This window comes from Oryzias melastigma, unplaced genomic scaffold (genome assembly GCF_002922805.2).
Source record: "Oryzias melastigma strain HK-1 unplaced genomic scaffold, ASM292280v2 sc00221, whole genome shotgun sequence".
NCBI classification, from domain to species: domain Eukaryota; kingdom Metazoa; phylum Chordata; class Actinopteri; order Beloniformes; family Adrianichthyidae; genus Oryzias; species Oryzias melastigma.
Genome location: NW_023416883.1, coordinates 405,541 through 430,853, shown reverse-complemented (window position 1 = coordinate 430,853; position 25,313 = coordinate 405,541). Strand labels below are relative to the sequence as shown.

Sequence of the window (25,313 nt, the reverse complement as noted above, 5' to 3'; positions counted from 1 at the left end):
CCGAGTAAACAACCGAGGAGGTCCGAACAAATACCTTAAGAATCACAAAAGGAGAAGGAATATTTGCAATCAGCCGCAAAAACCTTGAAACCGACATAATCCGATCGAGAGGAATCATCAGGGTGGGAAGGATGAAGTTTGAGCTAAAGTGGGTGCTAGCGAGTAGCATGCTAGCTTGTTGTTGGTCGCAGATAAAAAAAAAAGGAAAGTAGTTATTTGCACGTATTTTTTTCTAAATAAATCTTGCCAATATTGAACTGGTCGCACGGCCCGGATGAAGTCTCGCTAGAATATGCAGCGGTCACTAAACTCGGCGGTGTTATGTGTAAGTGTTATGTCCGTCCACTTCGCCAGAGATGGTATGTTCCGGCCAGCACGGCCCGTTAGCATGTTAGCTAGCAGAAGCAGCATCACCAGATTGTGAGGTTTCTAGCTCAAAATGATGGGGTTCATTGTGGTTTTTCTGGCGAAATTTTCTTTGGCGGGTGGAGTCAATCGCGATGGATTTGGGTTCGGGAGCTTTTAGTCACTTGTTGAAATGCGTTCAACTGGGGATGATCGGGTGGGGGAGGAGGGTGACGTGACACTTGACTGTAATCATTCACTTGTCGTCATGAGATTTACAGCCTGATAATAATAAAACAAAAATATGATCACTGTTGTGTCGTGTTTGCGATCATCAGCCACGTAAAGTTACTATATTTTCAACTTTTTTTTAAATCGCCGACTTCTTCTGCGAAACCACAACAGTCATTCTGGTACAATAAGCTCACAGCTAACCGCTAGTGCCACCTCGTGGTAAACATATTACACAACTTGTGATCACAACAGTCCCTGAAGTGCTGTTTTTTTGTCTGACTCTTATCATTTTTATCCTCAAAATCTCGTTATTTTCCACATTTTCTGATCAATTTCAGCACGGATGCACAATCCCATCTCAGCTTATGCCAATAATGTCATACTTTATTGAATAGATATTTTAGACATTTGTATCACACATCCTTTCTAGTTTATTGTATTTCACACTTGTCTTCAGTTCTTTTAATGTTCATCTGAAGTAAAGCTGTACTGAAAAGAAAGAATGATGAAGGCAGAAGATAATTGGGATCCTATGATATTTATACAAAAACAATGCATCCATGGATGCATAGACATATCATATTTTGGGAGGACTTTTACTGTTGGGGTTGTGGAAAATGTCCTCGTAATATATAATTAGGAAAACACCAACTGCTTTTTGGTGTAATCCCAGGTGATATTTGATTTAGTTTTTAATGTTTTGTTGATGCTTCATGTTGTTGATTTTTTTCCTTCCCTTTTTAGTCCCATCTGCCTCCGACGATGGTAATTAGCTGAAGTGGTACCTTGACGGACAGTGGGGCCATCCAGCTCACACATGCACTATGGGGAAGTGAACAATATATGACCCGACAGATGATCCGAGTTGATGGATGTAGGTGTCTTAGCTTAGATGTTAGCTTAGTTATTGTTCTCCTTAGTCTTAAATTTGTATTTCAGTGTTTGTCTTGCATGTTCCCGCTTTAGGCCAACATTGTCTTTTGATTAGTGTGTTTGTCTCTTCTTATTTTCAATGTTTAATATAAATAGTAAAAATAGAGGAAATATGGGTCAAAGTCAGATCTGTACAACATTGATTTATTTTTGAACTACTATGCAAAACATCACAAGCATTAACCACTGACGATTCTGTACATTTGATCTATTTAAAAAAGTATGGACCACTTTAAACAATCACCTGACATGATGGCTGTTTGCCACAGAGAAAAGGAGTGATGCTTCTTCCGGCACTCACCAAGAGCGGACGCTTTTCTCTGAGCTCCCTTATCTATCTCTCAACCAAGACTCTTTGTCTCGTCTCCCCAGTCTTTCTGTGACTACTCTCAGTTTTTCTCACTTTCAAGAAACATGGATCTGATCTGCTGGGCTGCGAATGCGATTGACCAAACTTTCTCCACCATGCGAGGTGGGAAAGCGGATCCCACCTGCCCAGGGGGCACGTCTGCGGCTGGATATGTGAATGATCCTTGGGGCAAATGGAAGATGTTGAAGATGTTTACATCATTGGATTACTGGTCTCTGGCTTTCTGCTGATTGGAACTGGTGGAACCTGGATGTACCGTAACGTGGCGAAGTGGCTCTCAGACAAAGGCGGACTGGGAGTGCTTTGCGCTGGGACACAGAGAGACGTACAGACTCAGACTGATAAATTGAATGGACTGGAGGCCAAGATCGATGCTCTGTCTGCCCGCGTGTATCGCATCGAAGTCTCCCTTGGAAGGCTGGAAACCATCATGGAGCGAGTGTCGGCTCGACTTGGAGGGAATCAAGAAAATTGACCAGATCTGTGAATTTCTTCGCCATAACGCAGCACCTGGACTTTCAGCAGGCAGACAGAAGCTGTGTCTGTCTGCGAATAAACAATCATCTCTAATCAGGAAACCCCCCGTCTGTACCAAAACAATTCCACTGAAGGTGTGATAAACTGAGCCCGTTGTCGTGGAAACCTGCATTCCTCCCCTGCCCATGACCTTCCCCACGAATTCAACGCCTTGGTGACTCTTTCTTCCAGGCCCCCCCTCGACTGTGCCTTAGAGCGCTGTGCTATCGCGCACAGCTGCCACCTGGCTGGACGTGTTGGGAGTCAGTTTGTGGACCTTTTCGTCTCGTGAAATTAATGTGCTTCAATGTTGATGTATTTTTGCTTGTACTTTAACTCATGCCGCCCTCCTGCGACACGGGCTGAAGATACTTGATACTTTTTGACATCTTTCCTTTCCTGTACCCTCATGTGTCTTTTCTGGGCGATAAAGCACCGTCCAGCGGCTGCTGCCCACCACAATGAATTTCCCCCCCGGGATTAATAAAGTATATTTGATTGATTTGATCTGATTGATTTCACTCATGTCAAGGGAAAAAGAATGACTTGAAAATAAACGCTAAAGAAAAAACCTGAATATCATAGTTACAAAGAATAATCTGTCACAACCCATCTATTTTTGACATTTTAAGAACCTCATAATCAAGAGTGCATTCCTGTCCACTGAAAAAAGTCTGTATGAATTTCCGTGGTTAAAGATATTTTCTTTTATAAATAAAGTCATGTTATTAATCAATCAATCAATATACTTTATTAATCCCCTGGGGGGAAATTCATTAATTATATATATATAATTTTCTGCTAGATGTTAAATAAAATCTGTCTTTGAAAAAAAAAAAAACAGTTGTCATGTTGGATGTTACTTTGTCAATGAAGAAAATAAAAAATTTAAATAAATATCTCTATGAAATTATCCATAAACTCTCTAGCCTTCTCTAGTTTGCTTCACCCTCTTTGGACTTAAGGAAATGAGGACGTTGGTGCTGTGGTATTGTGTTGCCACTGGACATTTCATCTCATCCTGATGACGAGTTTCAGACTCCTGACACGGGCCATGTCCACAGTGAAGGATGACAAGATGTGGAGTTGCTCTACGTTGCAGGCTTGAAAATGAAAAATGTAGAGGGCCGCTTAACCGCCGTCTAAACCAGGAGATGTGGACCATTGAGGTAAATTTGCAGGTGTTCTCACAGACTCCAGCAGCAATGAGGCTAACCACAAAGATAAAAAATCACAAAGACCTGGTGAAACTCATGTGTGGAGCAAAAAAAAAAAAGGCATGCATTTAAAGGGTTCTGACAAATTTATTCTGGTTACATTTAAACCCCTCTAGGATGCAATGTAAAAAAATTAAGACAAATGTGTCTGCCTATTTCCGGTTCTATTAATTTAGTCCTAGTTCAGATTAAAACTGTTGTGTGTGGTTTGTTCTGTGAGGCTTTATTGCACTTCTTTTTTTAAACCGGCAGTGAGCATTGAGTGTTTTGGTCCATAACAGCACAGTTTTTAAGCTCAGATTTCAAAATTCAATACTTTTTAAGGCTCTTTAAGGTATTCATTACAATTGTTTTACTAGATCCCTATTGTCTTCTGCCTTCATCATTCTTTCTTTTCAGTGCAGCTTTACTTCAGATGAACATTAAAAGAACCGAAGACAAATGTGAAATACAATAAACTAGGAAGGATGTGGGATAAAAATGTCTAAAATATCTATTCAATAAAGTGTGACATTATTGGCATAAGCTGAGATGGGATTGTGCATCTGTGCTGAAATTGATCAGAAAATGTGGAAAATAACGAGATTTTGAGGATAAAAATGATAAGAGTCAGACAAAAAAACAGCACTTCAGGGACTGTTGTGATCACAAGTTGTGTAATATGTTTACCACGAGGTGGCACTAGCGGTTAGCTGTGAGCTTATTGTACCAGAATGACTGTTGTGGTTTCGCAGAAGAAGTCGGCGATTTAAAAAAAGTTGAAAATATAGTAACTTTACGTGGCTGATGATCGCAAACACAACACAACAGTGATCATATTTTTTTTTTATTATTATCAGGCTGTAAATCTCATGACGACAAGTGAATAAGTGTCGAGTGTCACGTCACCCTCCTCCCCCGCCCGATCATCCCCAGTTGAACGCATTTCAACAAGTGACTAAAAGCTCCCGAACCCAAATCCATCGCGATTGACTCCACCCGCCAAAGAAAATTTCGCCAGAAAAACCACAATGAACCCCATCATTTTGAGCTGGAAACCTCACAATCTGGCGATGCTGCTTCTGCAAGCTAACATGCTAACGGGCCGTGCTGGCCGGAACATACCATCTCTGGCGAAGTGGACGGACATAACACTTACACATAACACCGCCGAGTTTAGTGACCGCTGCATATTCTAGCGAGACTTCATCCGGTCCGTGCGACCAGTTCAACATTGGCAGGATTTATTTAGAAAAAAATACGTGCAAATAACGACTTTCCTTTTTTTTTTTTTTATCTCCGACCAACAACAAGTTGGGCATGCTACTCGCTAGCACCCACTTTAGCTCAAACTTCATCCTTACCACCCTGATTTCTCTGTATTAAAATAACGATCATTATCCTGTGATGATTCCTCTCGATCGGATTATTTCGTTGTCAAAGTTTTTGCGGCTGATTGCAAATATTCCTTCTCCTTTTGTGATTCTTAAGGTATTTGTTCGGACCTCCTCGGTTGTTTACTCGGGATGAATCCGTGCATTGTTATGGCGGAAGTGTGTCTCTCCCCGTGTCACGTGACAGTGGTCTAATGGTCCGGACCAATCACAATCTTACACGTCATCTATGCGCCAGCCCCCGAGCCGATCTGACAGGCCGAGCACATCTGCTACCTACACCAGAACATACCATCTCTGGCGAGCGAAGTGGACGGACATAACACTTACGCATGACAGCGCCAAGTTTAACTTTTTTCTTACACACAGGAAAATATGGATACTTACCTTGTAAATTATGGATATCGTTGATTTCTTCAAGCCTGTTAGTTGAACTTATTCACAGTAAAAAAACAGTCAATGTATTATTTTTTTATGTTATCTTACTTTGAAAAACGAACGACGCACCTCTTCTGTATGGGCGTAAGAATTTGCCCCGCCAGCAACTGCAAGGGGCGGGGACTACAGCGGAGTGGCCCAATCACACACGGGTTTACATTTCCAGTTTTTGGGGCTTGTTTTTTTTTTCCACACGCGCGTAGAAGCTCACACACGCGGAGAAATGCTTCTACACGCGGGAGGGGCCAGTCCTTCACACACATGCGTAGGAGCTGTTACACACGCACAGAAATGCTTACACAGGCGCAGAAATGCTTCCACGGGCATAGCACAGGGACACAGGAGCACCCGTGGGACGTTTATTACGAGCGTGGAGTTTGGTTTATGCCCGTGTGTGACGCAATTTGCTCGCGTGGAGTTTGGTTTATGCCGGTGGAATTTGTAATACGCCGCGTGAGACTTTTGGCGTAAATCTGACACCATACAATGGGACCATGGTATCCTGGGTACGGGAAGAGGCTGTAGGAGATCCTGCACGTGCTTTTTTTTTTTTGTATACATGTATGTGTTTGTGTGTAGATCTTTGTGGACAGATGTTTGATGAAAAAAGGAAAAATGGTACTTAATTTACATTTCTGAAATAGTGTATATTAAAGATTAAAATTGAGATATATCATTAGAGGGTAGGATTAAAAAAAGTTTTTTAAACTTCTTCCTACTCCATTTCGAACTACAAAATTGTGGTGTAATATTTGTATTTACTGTATAATTTATAGAAACATTTTCCATGGTTTTCTTGTTTTATTTATTTACCATGTACTTTGTATGCATTGTTTGAAATAAAGGACTAACTAACTAGGTGGAGGACTTGGACCAAGCTCAAATAGTAAAGACAGTAACAAAGTCATTAACGTCTCTTCTCATAATCAGAAACCCAAAGTGCTGCAGAAAAATAGCTACTGTACCTTTGGAATCTGGCTGGTCTAAATAGCTTAGAATATTGAAACCACTGGAGGACTGGTGGCCTTAGGCCCTAAGGAACCAACAAACTGTTTGCAGGACAGGCTTAAGGAGTTGTGTGAAGCTTGAGTGACTTTGATCTCAATGTTGGGGAATACAATTGATAACCTCACCAAAGATGGAAGGATGAGATTTTTTGAGGCTCATGGGATTTCTCATAGCTGCATAAAGTGCATTAGCTTAGACATTTTTATTACTTAGACAAGAAGGCGTAAAGGTAAATCTGCCAACAAAAAAAAGAAGAATAGACCAGATTTCAAACGGTTAGCTGTGTGTAAATATTCCAAGTTCATATGGTTGGTGTCCTCAACAAATGGCTGTACACTCCCTTTCAACCAGTGTCTCCATTCCTCAAGGGCTTTCTTTGTTGCCAAGAGTTCTATATCTCCAGTTCCTCTCTACGGAGCCCCTGGCCTGACATGGGTAAAAAAAAAACATTATTATATATATATTATACATATATTATTAATCATGTTTTTAAACAGAAAAAAGGGTCCAGCTGCTCACTTGTTAAAATGGCTATTTTTTTTTTCAATACCACTGAACCGGTTTATCACGTGCATCTGCGACTGTAAATGGACTAGCTGTGCTGCACACATGCATACAACACTGATGTGACCAAAATGCTAATTTTTAATGAATCAAATTACAACAATACCTGTTCTCATCTATTGCTATGTTTTTAATGACTTATCATGTGAGTTGGTTTCTGTTTAATTATGATTTAATGGAAACAGTGTGACTGTGAAATTGTTTTTTTGTCGACATTTCTAGAATTTCAATAAAGTTTTGTGCATATGTTTCATGGAAATGCAGCTAGTTCAATCTTTTTGTTGGAGCTGAAATTGGTTCAGAAATGTGTTTTACTCGGGAAACAGATCGAATTCAGGATGTCAACCAGTTTTTATGTCTTGTTGTTGTGTTCCATAAAACAAGACTGCAGCGCATGGCAAAAAAGACCACCATGGGGATTCAGAGCAGCGGCTGGGTGGCTCAGTGGGCTAGGTGAAGGGCTGGCAACGCAGAAGCCCTGGGTTCGATTCCCAGGGCTGTCCACTGATCCCCACCCAGATTGGGTCCTTAGGCAAGACCCTTGACACTGCTGCCTAACTGGGTCCCTGTGCCCCTCAAGTACAGGGTTGTGTCAGGAAGGGCATCCGGCGTAAAAACTCTGCCAAATCACTGCTGCGAAACAGTGGGTGCTGTTACGCTGTGGCGACCCCGAAAGGGATAAGCTGAAAGTGAACTACATGGGGATTCAGAGCGCCACCACATGCAAGATGCTGTTGGTTTTAGTTGTGATATTTTTGCTCATCTAAATATATAAGCCTAGTTAGATCTGTAAATCTCAGCCATGTCTTTTGTTTTTATCTTGTTTTATGCTGGAGATCGTGTCCGTGTAGTACTAATAAAGTTATTATTTTTATTTATGTTTTAGTCGTTATTGGATCATGTTTTCCCATGATATTTATTTCATTTTCACAGTACGCATGTCAGGAACAGGCAGACAGCTGGATCCAAGTGCAGCAGGTTTATTCGGCACAGACAGGGCAACAGGCGTGATGCACAGCTAAAAGTCCACAAAACTAAATCAGTGTCAGGCAGGCAGGGGCCAAGCACCTGCATGAGGGCATCAGAGGAAAACCAGAGTAATCAGGATCCAGGCGAGGGTCAGGCACAGCAAGGAGTATGTCACAGACTGAGGCAGATCAGTGGTCAAAAGACAGGCTGGGGTCAATGCAGGTGAACAGGACTGAAGGAGGTACCATTCAGAATTTCAGGAGTGAACAAGACTTCGCACCTGAGTACAGCCTGAAGCCTCCTTATATTTGTTTGTGATGATTGTTGAATGAGGGACAGCTGGTGAGGTCTGGGAACAGCAGGCAGAGGCTTATGGGAAATGGAGTGAAGATGAGGCTCTGGAGAGATTAGAACTCAGGCGATGGCTCCCTCTGGTGGTCTGAGGGAAAAACAGACTGATTCATGACACATAACAACAAATTACACTTTATTCTTGTATTTTGTGAAAAAAAAGTGGATAGAAAAAAGTAAACGTATCTCTGCCCTATTTAACTAAATCAAACTATTTTAACCAACTATATCTCTTTGTAATGGAACATAAATGGATCAAATGGATGTCAAACAAAACCAAAGCAAACAAACCACAAACAAGTTGAATAGTTGTGGGAGAAATTGTTTTTATTCAAATAAAATAAACATTATTTTAGTAGATTACCAAATGTCTGATTCTGTTAAAAGTCCTTTTAATAATTAGATATGTTTTTTCTCACAACTGTGTCTGACTAGTTAGATTTGTGATGCTATCAACGTGTTTTAGTTATGAATGTTTTGAAAAATAGGGCTGCACGGTGGCGCAGTGGTTAGCGCTCCTGCCTCACAGCGAGGAGGCCCCGGTTCAACTCCCAGCTGGGGGATTTGGGACCGTTCTGTGTGGAGTTTGCATGTTCTCCCCGTGCATGCGTGGGTTTTCACTGGGGACTCCGGCTTTCTCCCACAGTCCAAAAACATGCTTCATAGGTTAATTGGTGACTCTAAATTGTCTATAGGTGTGAATGTGAGAGTGCATGTGTGATTGAGACCCTGTGTAAAGACTGGTGACCTGTCCAGGGTGAACCCCGCCTTCACCCATCAGTAGCCGGGTTAGGCTCCAGCACCCCCGCGACCCCGAAAGGGACAAAGCGGTCAAGAAAATGGATGAATGAATGTTTTGAAAAAATAAAAAATGTTTTTTAATAAAATGCATTAATTTATTCAAGAAACCCAGACATGTGTCTGATTTTGCTGAATGAATGAATGAATGAATTTGTTTTGTGGTTTTCTTTACAATGGTTTTTGGCTCCCAGCATCACATAATAATAATTGAAATGAAATTGTAAAATTGTTTTGCTTTTTAAACCAATAATTATTCGAATTACATGACTATACCTATATCAGACTATTGTTAAAAGATAAAATAAAACGTTTTGTTTTTTTGTTGTTAGAAATACACTGTCTTCATTAAAAAATAGCACTGCGGCACACTCCTTAGGCGTTTTCGAGAGCCTGTTTCCCTTCCGGTAACAACTTCGTCCAGAAAACGTCCAGAAAAACAGTCCCTCTTTATGGTTTTCTTTATTTTAAAGATCTTGTTGAAACGGATTAATTGCTTCTTTCGAACGCTTTAATTATATCGTGGGAACAAGTTAATTATCCATGGGAACAAAATCATAACTTGTGGGAATTAAATAAAAAAATTTTTACCCATGTCAGGTGGCTCCTTGCCTCTCAGCCAGGGAAAGGCGCTCCAAGAAAAAAGCACAGCATCTTACTGATGCTTCAGATGTCTGAACAAACTGGTATCTGAGCAAACACTTCAACTACCTTGAAGTTATGCGTGATCAAAATGGGGACAGAGCTGAAACTGTTCTTTAAACTATCAAAGGTTCAGCCTCTTTAGCCTGGTGAAAACTTTCTGAGAGGATGTGAGAGCATGTCAAGGAGCAGATATTTGACCATTACCTTTGCTGAATTTGCAAAAGAAGCTTGCAAAGCATGAGAATCACTGTACTGCAACTTCTTGCAATCTTCTGGATTTGGGCAATTTAACACTGCCTCCACCTTGATGTAATCCACCTAGACCTGATCCTTAGAAACAACAAGACCCCAAATAGTTTTCCTTGTGTTGTGGAAGTTACATTTCTCAGCTTCAACACACAACGGATTCAATGATCGGCTTCAGAATCAGAGAAGATAAGAATAACCCTTCCGCTCTCCTTGGTTTGTTTCCATTAAAAGTGGGGTCATCTGGACCCACAGACAGTGCGCTGAACTTTTTTTTATCATTGATTTTTGAGTTTCACTAATGTCCATGGCAGACATAAAATCCTGTCCACCTTTGTCCACATTTGTCATGGAAGGAATCACACATCAATATGTGGGTGGAGTCACCTGGACCCCAAAGAGAGTAGAAGGGTTTTACGTAGACAAAGATAAATTTATTAGGCATCAGAACACCATTAACCATTATTTTGAAACACAGCAGGTGTTTTCCTGAGTCCAAACAGAATGACCAAAATCTCACAATGTCCAACAGGGGTGTTGAATGCTGTCTTCCACTCATTTCCCTCCTATATTCGTACCAAGTGGTAAGAGTTGTGTATTTGAGTAAGCCTCCCTGTAGTTAAAGCAGGGTCACAACCCCCCACTTTTTTTTTTTGTTCAATTAAAGGAAATCTGCCCCAGCTGATGAGGAAGATGAACGGATTAGCCCGACTGCCAAGGATTCATCAATGTATTTTTGCATGGCTTCTCTCTCAGACGACTCCTTGGAAGCTTGAAACCAGACAACAACTCAATTGAGCAGTGATAAGGTTGGTGCGTTAAGGCTACAGTCAAGGTGATGTAGCCTTGACTTTGTTGAACACTTGCTTTAGATTATGATACACTTTGGACAAGCCTGGACAACTCTCGACTTCTTGGAGATCTGTTGCACCACCATTACAGGTACCAGCTTGCAAACAGGAAGGTAGGCAGGATGGATCCCACTCAAAAATATTGGGTCAAAACCACATAATTGAGGACAATGTCTTGAAGTGGTTTGAGAGTCAAGTTCTTCAGCACATCAAGGACCATATCCCCCAAAGATTTAGACCCTCTTTAGTTTGCACACCATTAAAACAGATTTACAGATGACGCCATTGCCGGAGCTCTCCACTCCGTGAAGTTGGCTGATGATGCCAGAGTGGTTGGACTCATCTCCATCTACCAGCAGATTGGGGGTTCTGAAGCTGGCAAACTCAGTCTTCAGAAAACAACCAACAGCAAGCACCAAAAAGGCTCAGCAGTTAGTACACTTCCTGAGGGTCCTCAGGAAGAACAATCTCACCGATCTATCAAAAGCTTGTGGACGTATCACACTATGGTTTGGCAGCTGCATCACGAAGGACTGTTCACACCCTGTTCATGTTAGTGCTGCGCAGAGGAGGGAGAGGCCTTAGAACATAATAGAATGGAATAGATTTATTATTGTCACATATACAACGAAATTTAAAAGTGCTCACTGATCAGTGCTTCATTCATACTTTTCCTAGAAAGAATAAAATTATAATTAAAAGAGTTTAAGAATAAAAAAACAAGAGTAAGATAAAATATGTATACAAGTAGTCATGAAACAAAAAACATCAATAAAAAGCAGAAATAAAATGAGTAATAAATAAGTCCTAAAAACATTAGCGTACCAGCTCAGTGGCCTTGTGGTACAGTGTCCACCCTGAGATTGAAAGGTCGTGGGTTCAAATCCCGGCCAAGTCATACCAAAGGACCTAGTGCCTCCCTGCTTGAGACTCAGCTTTAAGGAGTTGGACTGGGGGGTTAAACCACCAAATGGTTGCCGAACGCGGCTGTGTCTGCAGCTCACCGCTCCCCCAGGGGATGGGTCAAATGTGGAGAAGAAATTTCACGCACTTAGGTGCATGACAAATAGTGGGACTTTAACCAACAGACAATCAAACAAACAGACCTTCAACCACACACTTTCTCTGTCATTAAAGTACATTTGATTTCATAGCAGCATTGAGAATGGTGATTGTTGTTGGATAAAAACTGTTTTTGAATCTGTTAGTCCTTGGGTTGGATTGTCTGTAGCGTCTGCCCGATGGCAGCAGTTCAAACAAGGGATGACCAGGGTGTGTGGTGTCTTTTATGATGTTCTGGGCTCTCTTGTGGCATCGGGAGTGATGTAGTTCCTCCAGTGAGGGGAGAGGGCAGCCGACGGTCTTTTGGGCGGTGGAGATGACCTTCTGGAATGTATTCCTTTGAGCTACTGTGCAGCTGGGGTACCAGATGGATATACAGTATGTTAGAATACTTTCTATTGTTGCACAATAAAACGACACCAGCAGTCTCTGTGTAATGTTGTTCTTCCTCAGAATTCTCAGGAAGGACAGTCTCTGCTGGGCCTTTTTCAGCAGCTCAGCGGTATTCACCCTCCAGGACAGATTGTCCTCAATGTGAACACTCAGGAAGTGGAAGACCTGTTAATGAGTAAGGGTGGGGATGTTTGTTTTCTTTTTCCTGTAGTCGATTATGAGTTCTTTGGTTTTTGATGTGTTGAGGTGAGCCTTAGTTAAAAGTCTACAGCCTATAGAGCAGCTAAGGCTCTCGTGCTGTTTTTTTTCTCAGAACATCAGTTTTTAACACACATTCAACGGCGTTAAAAGATATTTGAATTAACATGTTAAAAGTGACAGCCCTTGTTGCCAGTAGCATGAAACGCAGAAGGCTAACAAGTTCAATATTGACCCTGCCCGATAATTGGTCAACGCCTACAACAAATGTTACTCAGATTCCTCATTGTCAGATAATAGCAGTTAATGCATAAAACAGGAAAATACAGTAGATTAATCTGCTTATATACAAGGGGTGTAAGGATTCATTTCAACACGATTTGATTCATGTCATAATGTGTGGTTGACTTTTTGATTCATACTCTACATTAGTTCATTTTGAACAATCCGTTTCAATCTGATTCATTGGCCTAAAATCTACCCAGAGACAAACGCCTGAATACTGAACAGTTCAGCTGAAGGTTTCCAGATTCTTGTATTTCTTCAAGAAAAAAAAAATCTGTGTACAAACGGGTAAACAAGAGTGAATGTCAAATCCATTCACATGTTAGTCTGATAAAGTTCAGTCCACTGTTGTTTTTCCACATCAGAATAATCATTATCAGAACATTCTAGCACTCTGTATGGTCACATGACTTTGATCAATTCAGAGACTGAATGATGGTTGATCACTTTCTGCTGCATCATGTGTGTTGTCTGCTCTGATTGAACTTAATTGTTTTTTTGTTATAGCAAAATAAAGCTACTGTGCCAAAATCCAAATATTTTTTTCCAAGATTGATTATAAATTGATTAATTTTATTTTAAAATGATGTTTTAATAGTAAATGACCATTTGATTTGATTATTAGCTTGCCTCAGACAGATTGATCTGATTGATTAATTGGCTAATCCTTATACCCCTTTTATATAGTCATTTGCAAAAAAATGCAAAAGTCAAGATAAACAATAATCAGAGCCATGTGGGCAAAACTAGGACCTAAATTTAGTTCTAAATGCAGCCAAGATAAGTTGTAGTTGAAACCATTTGCTTCTTCCTGTAAAGAGTCTTGAGATAAAACGATCCATGCCAGATGAAGAGTAAGTTAGAAGATAAAAAAACTAACAACATTTTGTATTTCACTTAGTGTCTGTGCAAGTCTCAAAGCAGAGGTGTGCTTCTTGTTTTGATAGAGCTCTTAATATTATGTACTTTTGGATCTGAGGCTGGTAACAAACAGATTGCTATTGGAAGCGTCTTTGCATCTACTCCATCATTCCTTCATTAGTTCCCCACTAGTTGAAACAAGACAAAAAATGCTCTGGGATACACTTTGCACCCCCAACACACACATCTTCACACTCACACACAATTTTTACTGGTTCTGGTAAAAAAACTGCCACACCCATCTTTTCATATTCTGTGTGAGTGTATTATATGTGTTATAAAAAAAAGTCAATGCATGCATGTGTATTTGTGTGTGTGTGCACGCATGCGTCAGTGTGTCTTGTGGTGCTCAGAGTATTGCAGTTAAAAGGGATGTCTTCAGGTTAAGTGGTGGTTGAGCACTGCCTCACACTGATCAAGCAGAATTGCATTTTGTGTTGGTGTGTGTGTGTGTCAGGTAAGGGGGAAGTGTATTGATAGGAGGTTGTATTTCAGATGCATTTGAAACCTGACCTGATTGCAAACCCCTAGAGTACTCTGCCATCGTTGTAGTGTGTGAGTGCGTCTGTGTGAGTGTGTGTGTGCGTGCCCATGTGCATGTCATCACAGGAACTCTGTTTTGAGTTTCAATGATGAGCAGGATAAAGTAGAATTAGGATAAATGTATAAAAATACAAAAAAACATCTTTTATGACATAGGCAAAAGAAATCAAACATTTTTAAAGGTAACCCATCTCTGCAGGTTTTATTTTTTTTAATTAAACTTTGAATGTTTCCACTGTCATTATAGTAAATAAAATGAACATAGAGCAAGAGTTACACAGTTTAAAGATACTTTAAATTTTATGTAATGAAAGGAAAAAATATGTAATTGCTGTTTTTTTTAAAAACATCCTCTGTTCTCTCATCGATTGAACCTAAAAAAAATCTGTTTATTTGACATTCTATTTTGTATTGCACAAAAAACATGTATTTTTGAATCTGTACTTCTAAGAAGTGATCACCAAACACACATCTGAACATAAGGGGAAAAACAGTTACAACCAAGGCATCAAATACTGTATAAACGGCATCTCTTGCGAGAAAGTATAGTTTGCTCTGTAAAAAACAAAAAAAAAAAATGTAAATGTAAAAATGCAAATTAAATTAATATATTCATGTTGCTCTTCAAAATATATCTCTTCTGTATCTGGTTTAGTGTTTGCTGGAAGAAAAGCTTGAGTATTAATAATGTTTGGGACAAACTTCATACACAATAAGTATAGTGTGGATAAAATATTAAAATCTAATTTATTTGATTAAAGTTTTAAAGCACAGGTGCCCCTGCCTCCACAGCAGACATCCTTGGCTTCTACATTGAGCTCCAGTAGATCAGTATTGTAAGGTCAGCTCGCTCTGGTCAGCGAATATTCATCAGCTGTTGGCAATCGGAGAAGAGCAGGAGGGACAACCTGCAGACAGAAGCAATCATTCCACACTTTTCTCACAAAACATCCATCCATCCATCCATCTTCTTGACCGCTTCTTCCCTTTCGGGGTCGCGGGGGTGCCGGAGCCTATCCCGGCTACTGATGGGCGAAGGCGGGGTACACCCTGGACAGGTCGCCAGTCCGTCGCAGGGCCTCAATCACACACACATTCACTCCTAGGGGCAATTTAGAGTCACCAATCAACCTATGAAGCATGTTTTTGGACGGTGGGAGGAAGCCGGAGTCCCCGGTGAAAACCCACGCATGCACGGGGAGAACATGCAAACTCCACACAGAAAGGTCCCAGCCGGGATTCGAACAGGGGCCTTCTCGCTGTGAGGCGAGAGCGCTAACCACTGCGCCACCGTGCAGCCTCTCACAAAACAATTGAACTGAAAAGTAGGGATGTCCCAATCCAATCACGTGATTGTGTCAGGGCTCTGCCACTCCTGACTCAGCTCTGACTGTCACTAATCACCTGATTGCCTTCACCTGCGCTCTCCCCTTTATATTGCTCTGCTCTCCACCTGCCCTCTGCCAGAACGTTGTCAGTTCTCTGCTGTGCCTACTCTACCCAGCTCTGTTCTGCTCAACCTTCAAGTTTGCCTGCCTGCCCAGCTCTGCCCAGCTCAGCTCTGCTCAACCTTCAAGTTTGCCTGCCTGCCTGCCTGCCTGCCTGCCCTGCTCTGCTCAGCTCCGTTCTGCTCAACCTTCAAATTGGCCTGTCAGCCCAGCTCTGCCTCCAAACCAGCCAGGCCTGCCCTGCCCCGTCCAAACTGTCTGCTTTGCCTGGATCCTGCTGCCCTGCGATATCTGCCCAGCCTGAGAGTGAGTAGTAAATCTAAGACTCACTCTCTGATCCTCAAACTGTGGCTGATTCTGGTTTTCTCTTTCAAGTATCCGCTCCGTGCTGCCTTCCCCCATGTGAAGACTCAAGACCTGTTCCTGTTCCGCCATCCTGACAATAAACCTGTTCTTATCTCTACAGTTTGCATCTTGGGGTTCTTTAACTACCTTCCACATCTCTGACAGTACGTTCTGGCCAATCATGGACCCCGCGAAGACCTGGATCGATGGCACTTTGACTCAACATTCATCTCAGTTTTCTGCGCTCAGTGCAGATATTCAGCAAATCACCCAGCAGCTGAAACAGTTGTCATTTTCTGCTTCAGCACCTCAGCCTGCGTACCTGCCTCCTGTTTCGGAACCTCGTATCCCACCTCCAGAGAGATATTCTGGGGAGGCCTCGAGTTGCAGGGCATTTCTTACCCACTGCTCAATCCAGTTTTCTCTGCAGCCGTCTGCCTTTCCATCTGAAGAAGCAAAAATTGCTTATGTTATCTCCCTACTCACCGGAAGGGCACGCCAGTGGGGAACTGCAGAGTGGGAGAGGAGATCGGCCTGCTGCTCATCGTTCTCCCGGTTTTCCAAAGAACTACGACAGGTGTTTGACCCATCAAGACCAGAAAGAGAGGCTTCACATCTCCTGGCAACCATAAAACAAGGTACCCGTTCCGTTGATGACTACGCCATCGAGTTCCGTACCCTGGCGGCTGACACAAGGTGGAATGAACCAGCACTGCATGAACAGTTCTACCAAGGACTATCTGACCAGTTGAAAGATGAGCTTGCAGCACGTGAACTCCCTTCCGATCTGACATCACTAGTAGAACTGGCCGCTAGCATAGACAGAAGAGTCAGAGAACGGAAAGCCGAAAGAAAGGCACTGCAAGGACCTTTTTACCTCACCCGGAATTTTTCTTTTGCACCTAAGGAGAGGTTGGATAACGTCGCAGAACCTATGCAGCACGCCTGACTCCAGAAGAACATAAAAGACGCTTTGATCACAACCTGTGCCTGTATTGCTCTGCATCTGGTCACAGAGTGAGCAACTGCCCAGTAAAAGACAAGGCTCGACATGGACAGGGGGACCAGTGTTGAGCTGTTTCATGATGGATACCCCCAGCAATGCATGTCTCATTAAAGCAGTTTTCCATTTTTCTTCAACAACATTGTCCATGCCTGCGTTTGTGGATTCTGGTGCTGATGCAGACTTTATTGATGAACAATTGGTCACTAAACATAAAATACCAGTCAAGCCACTCGATCATTCTCTAAAAATACGGGCCATCGACAACCACATTATTCACTTTTCTAAGTTTGTAACTGAACCCATCAAGATCCAGATAGACAACCACTTTGAACATCGTACGTTCTACATCATTCGTTCCTGTTCTTCCCCAGTAATCCTCGGTCTCCCTTGGCTCCGGGAACATAATCCAACTATTAACTGGCAGACTGGTAAGATCCTCAGCTGGAGCCCAAAATGCTCAAACTCTTGTCTCTTTGCTGCTCTACCAAACCTAACTAAACCAGAGATCCCAGATGAGTTTCCAGACCTCCCAAAGGTTCCTGAAGTCTACCATGATTTACGAGAAGTATTCAGCAAATCTAAAGCCACTTCACTTCCTTCTCATAGACCTTACGACTGTGCTATCGACTTATTACCTGGAACATCCCCTCCTCGAGGACATCTATACTCTCTTTCTGGTCCTGAAAGAGATGCTATGCAAAAATACATCCAGGAATCTCTGTCAACTGGTCTCATTCGCCCTTCTTCTTCACCGGCAGGAGCAGGTTTCTTCTTTGTAAAGAGAAAGGATGGGGGGCCTGTGACCCTGTATTGACTACCGGGGTTTGAACCAAATCACCATTAAAAACAGATATCCATTACCGTTGATGACCTCAGCTTTTGAACTCTTACAGGGCGCCACCATTTTCACCAAGCTTGACCTTCGTAATGCCTATCATCTGGTTCGTATGAGAGAGGGAGATGAATGGAAGACTGCATTTAACACACCCATAGGTCATTACGAGTACCTAGTCATGCCTTTCGGCCTAACTAATGCACCTGCGGTGTTTCAAAACCTTATCAATGATATCTTAAGCGATATGATCAACTGTTTTGTGTTTGTCTATTTAGACGACATCCTGGTGTTCTCAAGGACAGAGGCTAAGCATGTGCAGCAGGTGCGTTTGGTGTTGCAGCGTCTCCTACAGAACAACCTGTTTGTGAAGGCAGAAAAATGTGAGTTCCACACAACCACCACTACATTTCTGGGCATGGTGATTTCCAAGAATCAAATCCTCATGGATCCTCGAAAGGTTGCAGCAGTTACTGAATGGCCTACCCCAGAGAACCGCAAACAACTTCAAAGGTTTCTAGGGTTCGCTAATTTCTACAGACGTTTTGTCCGCAATTACAGTCAGATTTCTGCCCCACTCACTGCTCAGATAACATCCTGTAAAAGAACATTTGCCTGGTCCCTTGAAGCTGACAAAGCCTTCTCCAAACTTAAGACTGCATTCACCACTGCCCCTATCCTCGTCATGCCTGATCCCAAAAAACAGTTTATTGTTGAGGTCGACGCATCCGACTCAGGAGTGGGTGCAGTCCTGTCACAACGCTCAGAAGCAGACTGTCGTGTTCATCCATGTGCTTTCTTTTCCCGGAGGATGACCCCTGCAGAGCAGAACTACAATATCGGTGACAGGGAACTTTTAGCAGTCAAATTGGCTCTTGAGGAATGGCGGCACTGGCTTGAAGGCACACCTGAACCTTTTACAGTGTTTACTGACCACAAAAACCTGCAATACCTGAAAACGGCCAAAAGACTGAATGCTAGGCAGGCTCGGTGGGCAATGTTCTTCACACGTTTTAACTTCGTCTTATCTTACAGACCAGGGTCCAAGAACGGAAAAGCTGACGCTCTGTCCCGCTATCAGGATCTGCCTGAATGTGAAATGGAACCAGACTACATTTTTCCAGCCTCAGCCCGACTCGCCATCATGAACACGGACATTGAAGAGGAGCTGGGTCGAGCCCTTCAAGGTATTCCAACGCCATCCTCTTGTCCGCCTGACAAGCTATTTGTTCCTGATGTATTCAGGTCACGAGTGTTGCACTGGGGTCATTCCTCTCGCCTTACCTGTCACCCTGGGGCTTCTCGTACCACGTCCTTCCTCAAGCAGCGCTTCTGGTGGCCATCAATGGAGAAGGATGCCAAGGAGTATGTAGCAGCTTGTCCTGAATGTAATCAAGCTAAAGTGTCTCGCCGGGCTCCTGCAGGTCTGTTAAACCCACTTCCTGTCCCCAAAAGACCCTGGTCACATATTTCTGTGGATTTTGCCACTGGCTTGCCGGATTCCAATGGTAACACTACCATTCTCACTGTGGATAGATTTTCCAAAATGGTTCATTTCATTCCTCTTCCTAAACTGCCTACTGCCAAAGAAACTGCTAATATTCTCATCCAACATGTGTTCAGGATCCATGGCCTTCCCCGGGATATAGTTTCTGACTTTGGACCTCAGTTTACAGCCCGGTTCTGGACTGAATTCTTCAAATTGCTTGGGGTTACTGTAAGTCTCTCATCTGGGTTTCACCCACAGTCTAATGGACAGACGGAACGATTGAATCAGGAGTTGGGAACAGCACTTCGCACTCTGTGCTGCATGATCCTTCTACCTGGGCTGCCAATGTTGTTTGGGCTGAATACGCACATAATGCACTGCCTTCCTCTGCTTCTGGTCTTTCACCATTCCAGGTCGTATATGGCTGTCAGCCCCCATTGTTCTCCTCCCAGGAGCAGGATGCTTCAGTTCCTTCCGCCGCTGCCTCTTTTCGTCGGTGCCGTGGCATGTGGAGAAAGGCAAGGCGGGAACTTCTCCGCACTGTTTCCAGTTACAAGTCATACGCCGACAAGAAACGTTCTCCTGCCCCCCAATATGCCGTGGGCCAGCGGGTGTGGCTGTCTACTGCGGACCTCCCTTTACGAGTGGAGAGCCGTAAGTTGGCTCCTCGGTTTGTGGGGCCCTTCCCCATTACCAAGGTGGTCAATCCAGTGGCAGTGAGACTAAGACTTCCCAGGACTCTTCGTATCCATCCGACCTTCCATGTTTCCCGGGTGAAGCCTCACGTTCAGAGTGACCTGGTCCCTCCTTCCAGACCCCCTCCTCCCTCCCGGTTCGTTGCTGGTGGTCCTGCCTACACCGTCCGGCGCCTGTTGCGGTCCTGGCGTCGTGGGAGGGGTCTGCAATACCTGGTTGACTGGGAGGGTTATGGGCCTGAAGAGCGGTCCTGGGTTCCTGCCCGCTTTGTTTTGGATCCTGGTCTGATCTCTGCCTTCCACCGCGACAATCCGGGTCAGCCTGGTGGATCGTCGGGTGCCGATCCTTGAGGGGGGGGTGGTGTCAGGGCTCTGCCACTCCTGACTCAGCTCTGACTGTCACTAATCACCTGATTGCCTTCACCTCTTCCCTTTATATTGCTCTGCTCTCCACCTGCCCTCTGCCAGAACGTTGTCAGTTCTCTGCTGTGCCTACTCTGCTCAGCTCTGTTCTGCTCAACCTTCAGGTTTGCCTGCCTGCCCAGCTCTGTTCTGCTTAACCTTCAAGTTTGCCTGCCTGCCCAGCTCTGCCCAGCTCAGCTCTGCTCAACCTTCAAGTTTGCCTGCCTGCCTGCCCTGCTCTGCTCAGCTCCGTTCTGCTCAACCTTCAAATTGGCCTGTCAGCCCAGCTCTGCCTCCAAACCAGCCAGGCCTGCCCTGCCCCGTCCAAACTGTCTGCTTTGCCTGGATCCTGCTGCCCTGCGATATCTGCCCAGCCTGAGAGTGAGTAGTAAATCTAAGACTCACTCTCTGATCCTCAAACTGTGGCTGATTCTGGTTTTCTCTTTCAAGTATCCGCTCCGTGCTGCCTTCCCCCATGTGAAGACTCAAGACCTGTTCCTGTTCCGCCATCCTGACAATAAACCTGTTCTTATCTCTACAGTTTGCATCTTGGGGTTCTTTAACTACCTTCCACATCTCTGACAGATTGGAAATCCAGCCCGATCATGTGATCGATGACTCAATCAAAATTGGACTTTGTCCTTCAATCAGGATATGATCTTTAATTTATTATTATTATTATCAGCGCTTTACATTTCAGTCTTATTCTGAATTAATACTCCACTAGAAGTCTGCATGTCATGAACAGATCACAAATGTTGTTGCTGTAAAAACGCAGCAGAAAACAGCAGCAGTTCCACTCTGGCAGACAAATTCTTGTCCACATTTGTCATGGAAGGAATCACACATCAATAGGTGGGTGGAGTCATCTGGACCCCAAAGAGAGCGGAAGTGATAACCAGGAAGCTAACATAAACAATTCAGTCGAGCTAGCTAGATAATCGCAAAATTCAGACTTCCGGGATCAAAAAATCCTTTATTACTCCCACAATGGGGAAATTCTCTCAGTGGTGGTCAGCAGCCGCTGGACGGCGCTCTATCGCCCAGAATAATCAATAACTCTTTTAAAAAACATTTTAAGGGTCTCTACTGGCTTGCCCTAAAACAAACAAAAACATACAGTATAAAGGCATTTCAACAGAAAAAGAAAATACTTTTTGTTTCTTTTTAATATGAAGCTCTTAATGCGACAGACGGCTAAACAGCAGCTGCTAACGGCTACATGCTGCTAGCTCCGTGATTTAACTCCTTAGGACCCGAGCTGTCCTTTGATATGCCTGTTTGATTTATTTGACAGAGAAATAACAGTTAAGAAAATTAACTACTGTGGTAACAAAACCGAAAATGTGATGTCTTAAGAACTTAACATAGAACGTAATCTTAAAACAAACAAACAAAACAAAAAAAACGAAGAGACAACTAATAATCAGCTATTCATGAACACTCATCAAATTTTATGCTAAAACAAAGTCATAATTTATTTTTAAGAATTCTAAATGAGGACAGGAATCACATTTGGTCAAAAATGTTCAATAGCTCTAAAGATGTTAAAGCTAAAGTCACTAAACTTTATCACATGACTAATTATCACTTATATAACAAGAAAATTTTATTTTTTTTCCTAGTTTGTATTTGTTCTATTTTTACTTGTTTGTTAAAGCTACTTCACAGAAGTGTTCTGTTTAAGTTTTAATGATAAAAGAAGGTTATTGAAATATAAATAAGGGACAACACTAATCTGTTTCTTCAGTTTATTCATGTTTTAAATGTGTTACAAAAGTATCGTATCGGGACTCGGTATCGGCAGATACACAAAATCGAATGAGTCTGAATCGGATCGGGCCCAAAAAACCTGATCGGGACATCCCTAGTGAAAAGACAAAGTGACATTTACACTCAACCTCAGATATATTTGATTTGCATTATTCCATGAGAGGAACTGGAGTTTGTGGTCAAATACATGCACAAAAATGCACACAAAATTCCCTCAAGGGTCACACTTAACTAAACTTTTTTTGTGAAACTATTTGTTCAATATTTGTTTTTTATGCGTAAAGATCAGATCAGTTTACAGATCAGTTCCTTCACATTTTGACAGACATTTGTGTCATTTTGTCTTTAATCACCTAAAAGACAAAATAAATTGGCATAGAGCCTCTGTCACTAATACAACAAAGGAAAACAGAAACAATGGCCTGCTTTTGAGGCTGATTAATGACATAAAGAAGATGAGCAGGGGGCTCAGAGCTCTATGTGAAGCGGGTTTAGTTGGTCAGATGTGTGGCAGGTGTGTATGCAGATGTCCCTGAGTCCCAGCTGGTCCTGTGGGCCTCTGGAGTCCAGACATCTAAATGAGTCCCATCTGCTGGAGTTTGGGGTGGAGGCCGGAGAAGCCTGAGAGATCACTGCTGCGTGAACACTAAAACTCCCGCCTTGCCTGCCCATGCATCGAAGTGTCCCTGGGCAAGACACCCAACCCCAATTGCCTCTGGTGGGAGGTTGGCGCCAGTGTTTGGCAGCGGAGCCACCACCAATGTGTGAATACATCTGTGACTGTGAAGCATTTTGGGCCTTCGAAGGAAGGTAGAAAGCGCTATACAAGTATTTACCATTTACAATCTCAAATAGCAATGACAGCCTTCTTTACTTCTAAGATGCTGTGAGTGAAAAAGAAATACCCAGCTTTATCTGCAATAACTTCAAGTAATACTTTGGTCTTTGCAGACGTGCATTCATCATGTCAGTCTCTGTTTAAGTCATCATAAAGTCTGCATAGCTACTGGAACCAGTGCAGAGCCTTACCATTTTGATTTTCCGCTGTCATTTCTCTTTTCATTTTTGTTACGTGACACAAAGTTAGCAGGGTTCTGCTTACTTTAGTACTGCCTTGGATGGAAAAAACACTGAAGAATATTTTTTTACTTAGTTGGAATTAAATTCAAACAGGAATGTTAATGTGCAGAGAAACACGATTGATTCAAAGGAGCCTGGATGTCTGGGTTTCATGTTTTCTGAGGCCCGTAGAGTCTGTAACCTCATACTGAACAATGAATCAATAATGTTGTTGCAATGATTCGCCAGCCTGATGATTATACACTTGAAAGAGATGTAAAAACAAAAACACTTAAAGATTATTGTTCATTATGGTTTGACGTGGAGCTGAAAAAAGGGCTTTCATATTGACTGACATCTGGATGACATTTACATCCACCATGAACCATTCATTCATTCATCTTCTTGTCCGCTTCGTCCCTTTCGGGGTCGCGGGGGTGCCGGAGCCTAACCCAGCTACTGATGGGCGAAGCCAGGGTATACTCTGGACAGGTCGCCAGTCTGTCACAGGATAAAACATAAAACATTAATGAAAAAAATAGTGTTTAAAATCATGGTGTCATACTGTTTTATTCTTTTTCTTTCAAAGTAAAAATCTTTATGTATTTTAGTGCACTTGGGGTAAGTTAAGTACTTTGTGTTGTAAATATTTACACTGTAGAGATACATTGGTTAAAAGTAGATTGCAACTGTCTGAAAGTGTTAAAAAATTCAATTTTTTGTTCTTCAAACCCTTTTAGTTTTCTCATTCACTGACTGGCGTCCTCTGATGTACTTCCAGAAGCATGATGCCTAAAGCACTTGGTGGTCAGATTGTCATTGAGAAGACTCCTCGTTACTTTGTTACCGTGGATACGCCAGCACGGGTCCATGCTATGTCCCAGGATATCAAGCTGATTGTGGTGGTGCGTGATCCTGTGACCCGAGCCATATCAGATTACACACAAATCATTTCCAAGACCCCTGACATCCCTTCCTTTGAGAGGCTGGCCTTCAAGAACCACACCACAGGTACGACCTTGTTCCATTGTCTGACTTTTCAACATATCTTCAACATTTCACAGAGGAGTGAAACCACTTGAGGGTAGAGGTCGTAAATCCTTCTAATTCATGTAAATATGAAAGCCAGGTTCTCACTTTTAACAGATGTCTCTGCCAATCAGGGTTTCCCCAAAAGCCAGATTATTTATATGCATGTAAGCACACCCATTAGAATGAAACATTCGGATGGTCTGTGTGTGAATGCCAGACAAATCACATTCAAATCTGATTGGAGGTTTGCCACACCTCTGTGGAAAATGTACAAATAAGCATCTATGTAGAGGTTCAGGCACAGCATGTCAAGGGAAATCCTTTGAGAGACATTAGGCACAGTCTTGCTTGTGTTTGAAGGATGCCTGCAGTTGGTATTATGTAGGTGAAATCATCAACAACCTTGTTAGTGAACTAAAATCAGGGCCAAAAGTTAGCCGGTACGGTCCAGTACAGTACAACGGTATCAGATCTGGTGGAGGTACACAGAAGTGGCTGGGAGATCAGCTGTGTGGTCACTCTTTACTCCTTTAACACACATTCAAAAACAGCTACAGACTGATGCCGCTAGAACTAATGTCTTATCATCGCTACAAAATGGGATTTACGTCCCTCTCTCAGAGGGAGAAACTTGAAATGACCTCCACATGTAACACCAGTCCTGTTTGGAGGGTTTTCTAATTGTTGCCACTGAAGTGCACCTGTTGTTAATTCCATGAACACCAATACAGCTGAAATTGATTAACGAGGCCCTCAGCTGATTAACCAACAAGAAAATTATCAGACAGGTTTAATTCACTTCATGCCAGGCCCAATAAAAAAAGTGTTCCTTTCATTTTTGTAAGCAGTATATATTACATTGACACCAGGAGACCGAGGCCCTGTCTTGGTAAATGCATTGAGGACATTAATGACTGGATGTGTCACAACTTACTTCAATTAAACAAAACTGAGGTTATTGTCTTTGGGGCT

At 42.6% G+C, this 25,313-nt stretch overlaps 1 protein-coding gene across 1 annotated transcript in view; it reads left to right on the top strand.

The window, feature by feature from the left end:
- hs3st3l (heparan sulfate (glucosamine) 3-O-sulfotransferase 3-like) overlaps positions 1 to 25,313 on the top strand; it is a 41,951-nt gene that overhangs the window by 13,257 nt on the left and 3,381 nt on the right. Inside the window, exon 2 of the mRNA XM_024261537.2 lies at positions 24,091 to 24,320. Coding sequence (XP_024117305.1) covers positions 24,091 to 24,320 — 230 coding nt within the window. The remainder of the gene's footprint in view (positions 1 to 24,090; positions 24,321 to 25,313) is intronic.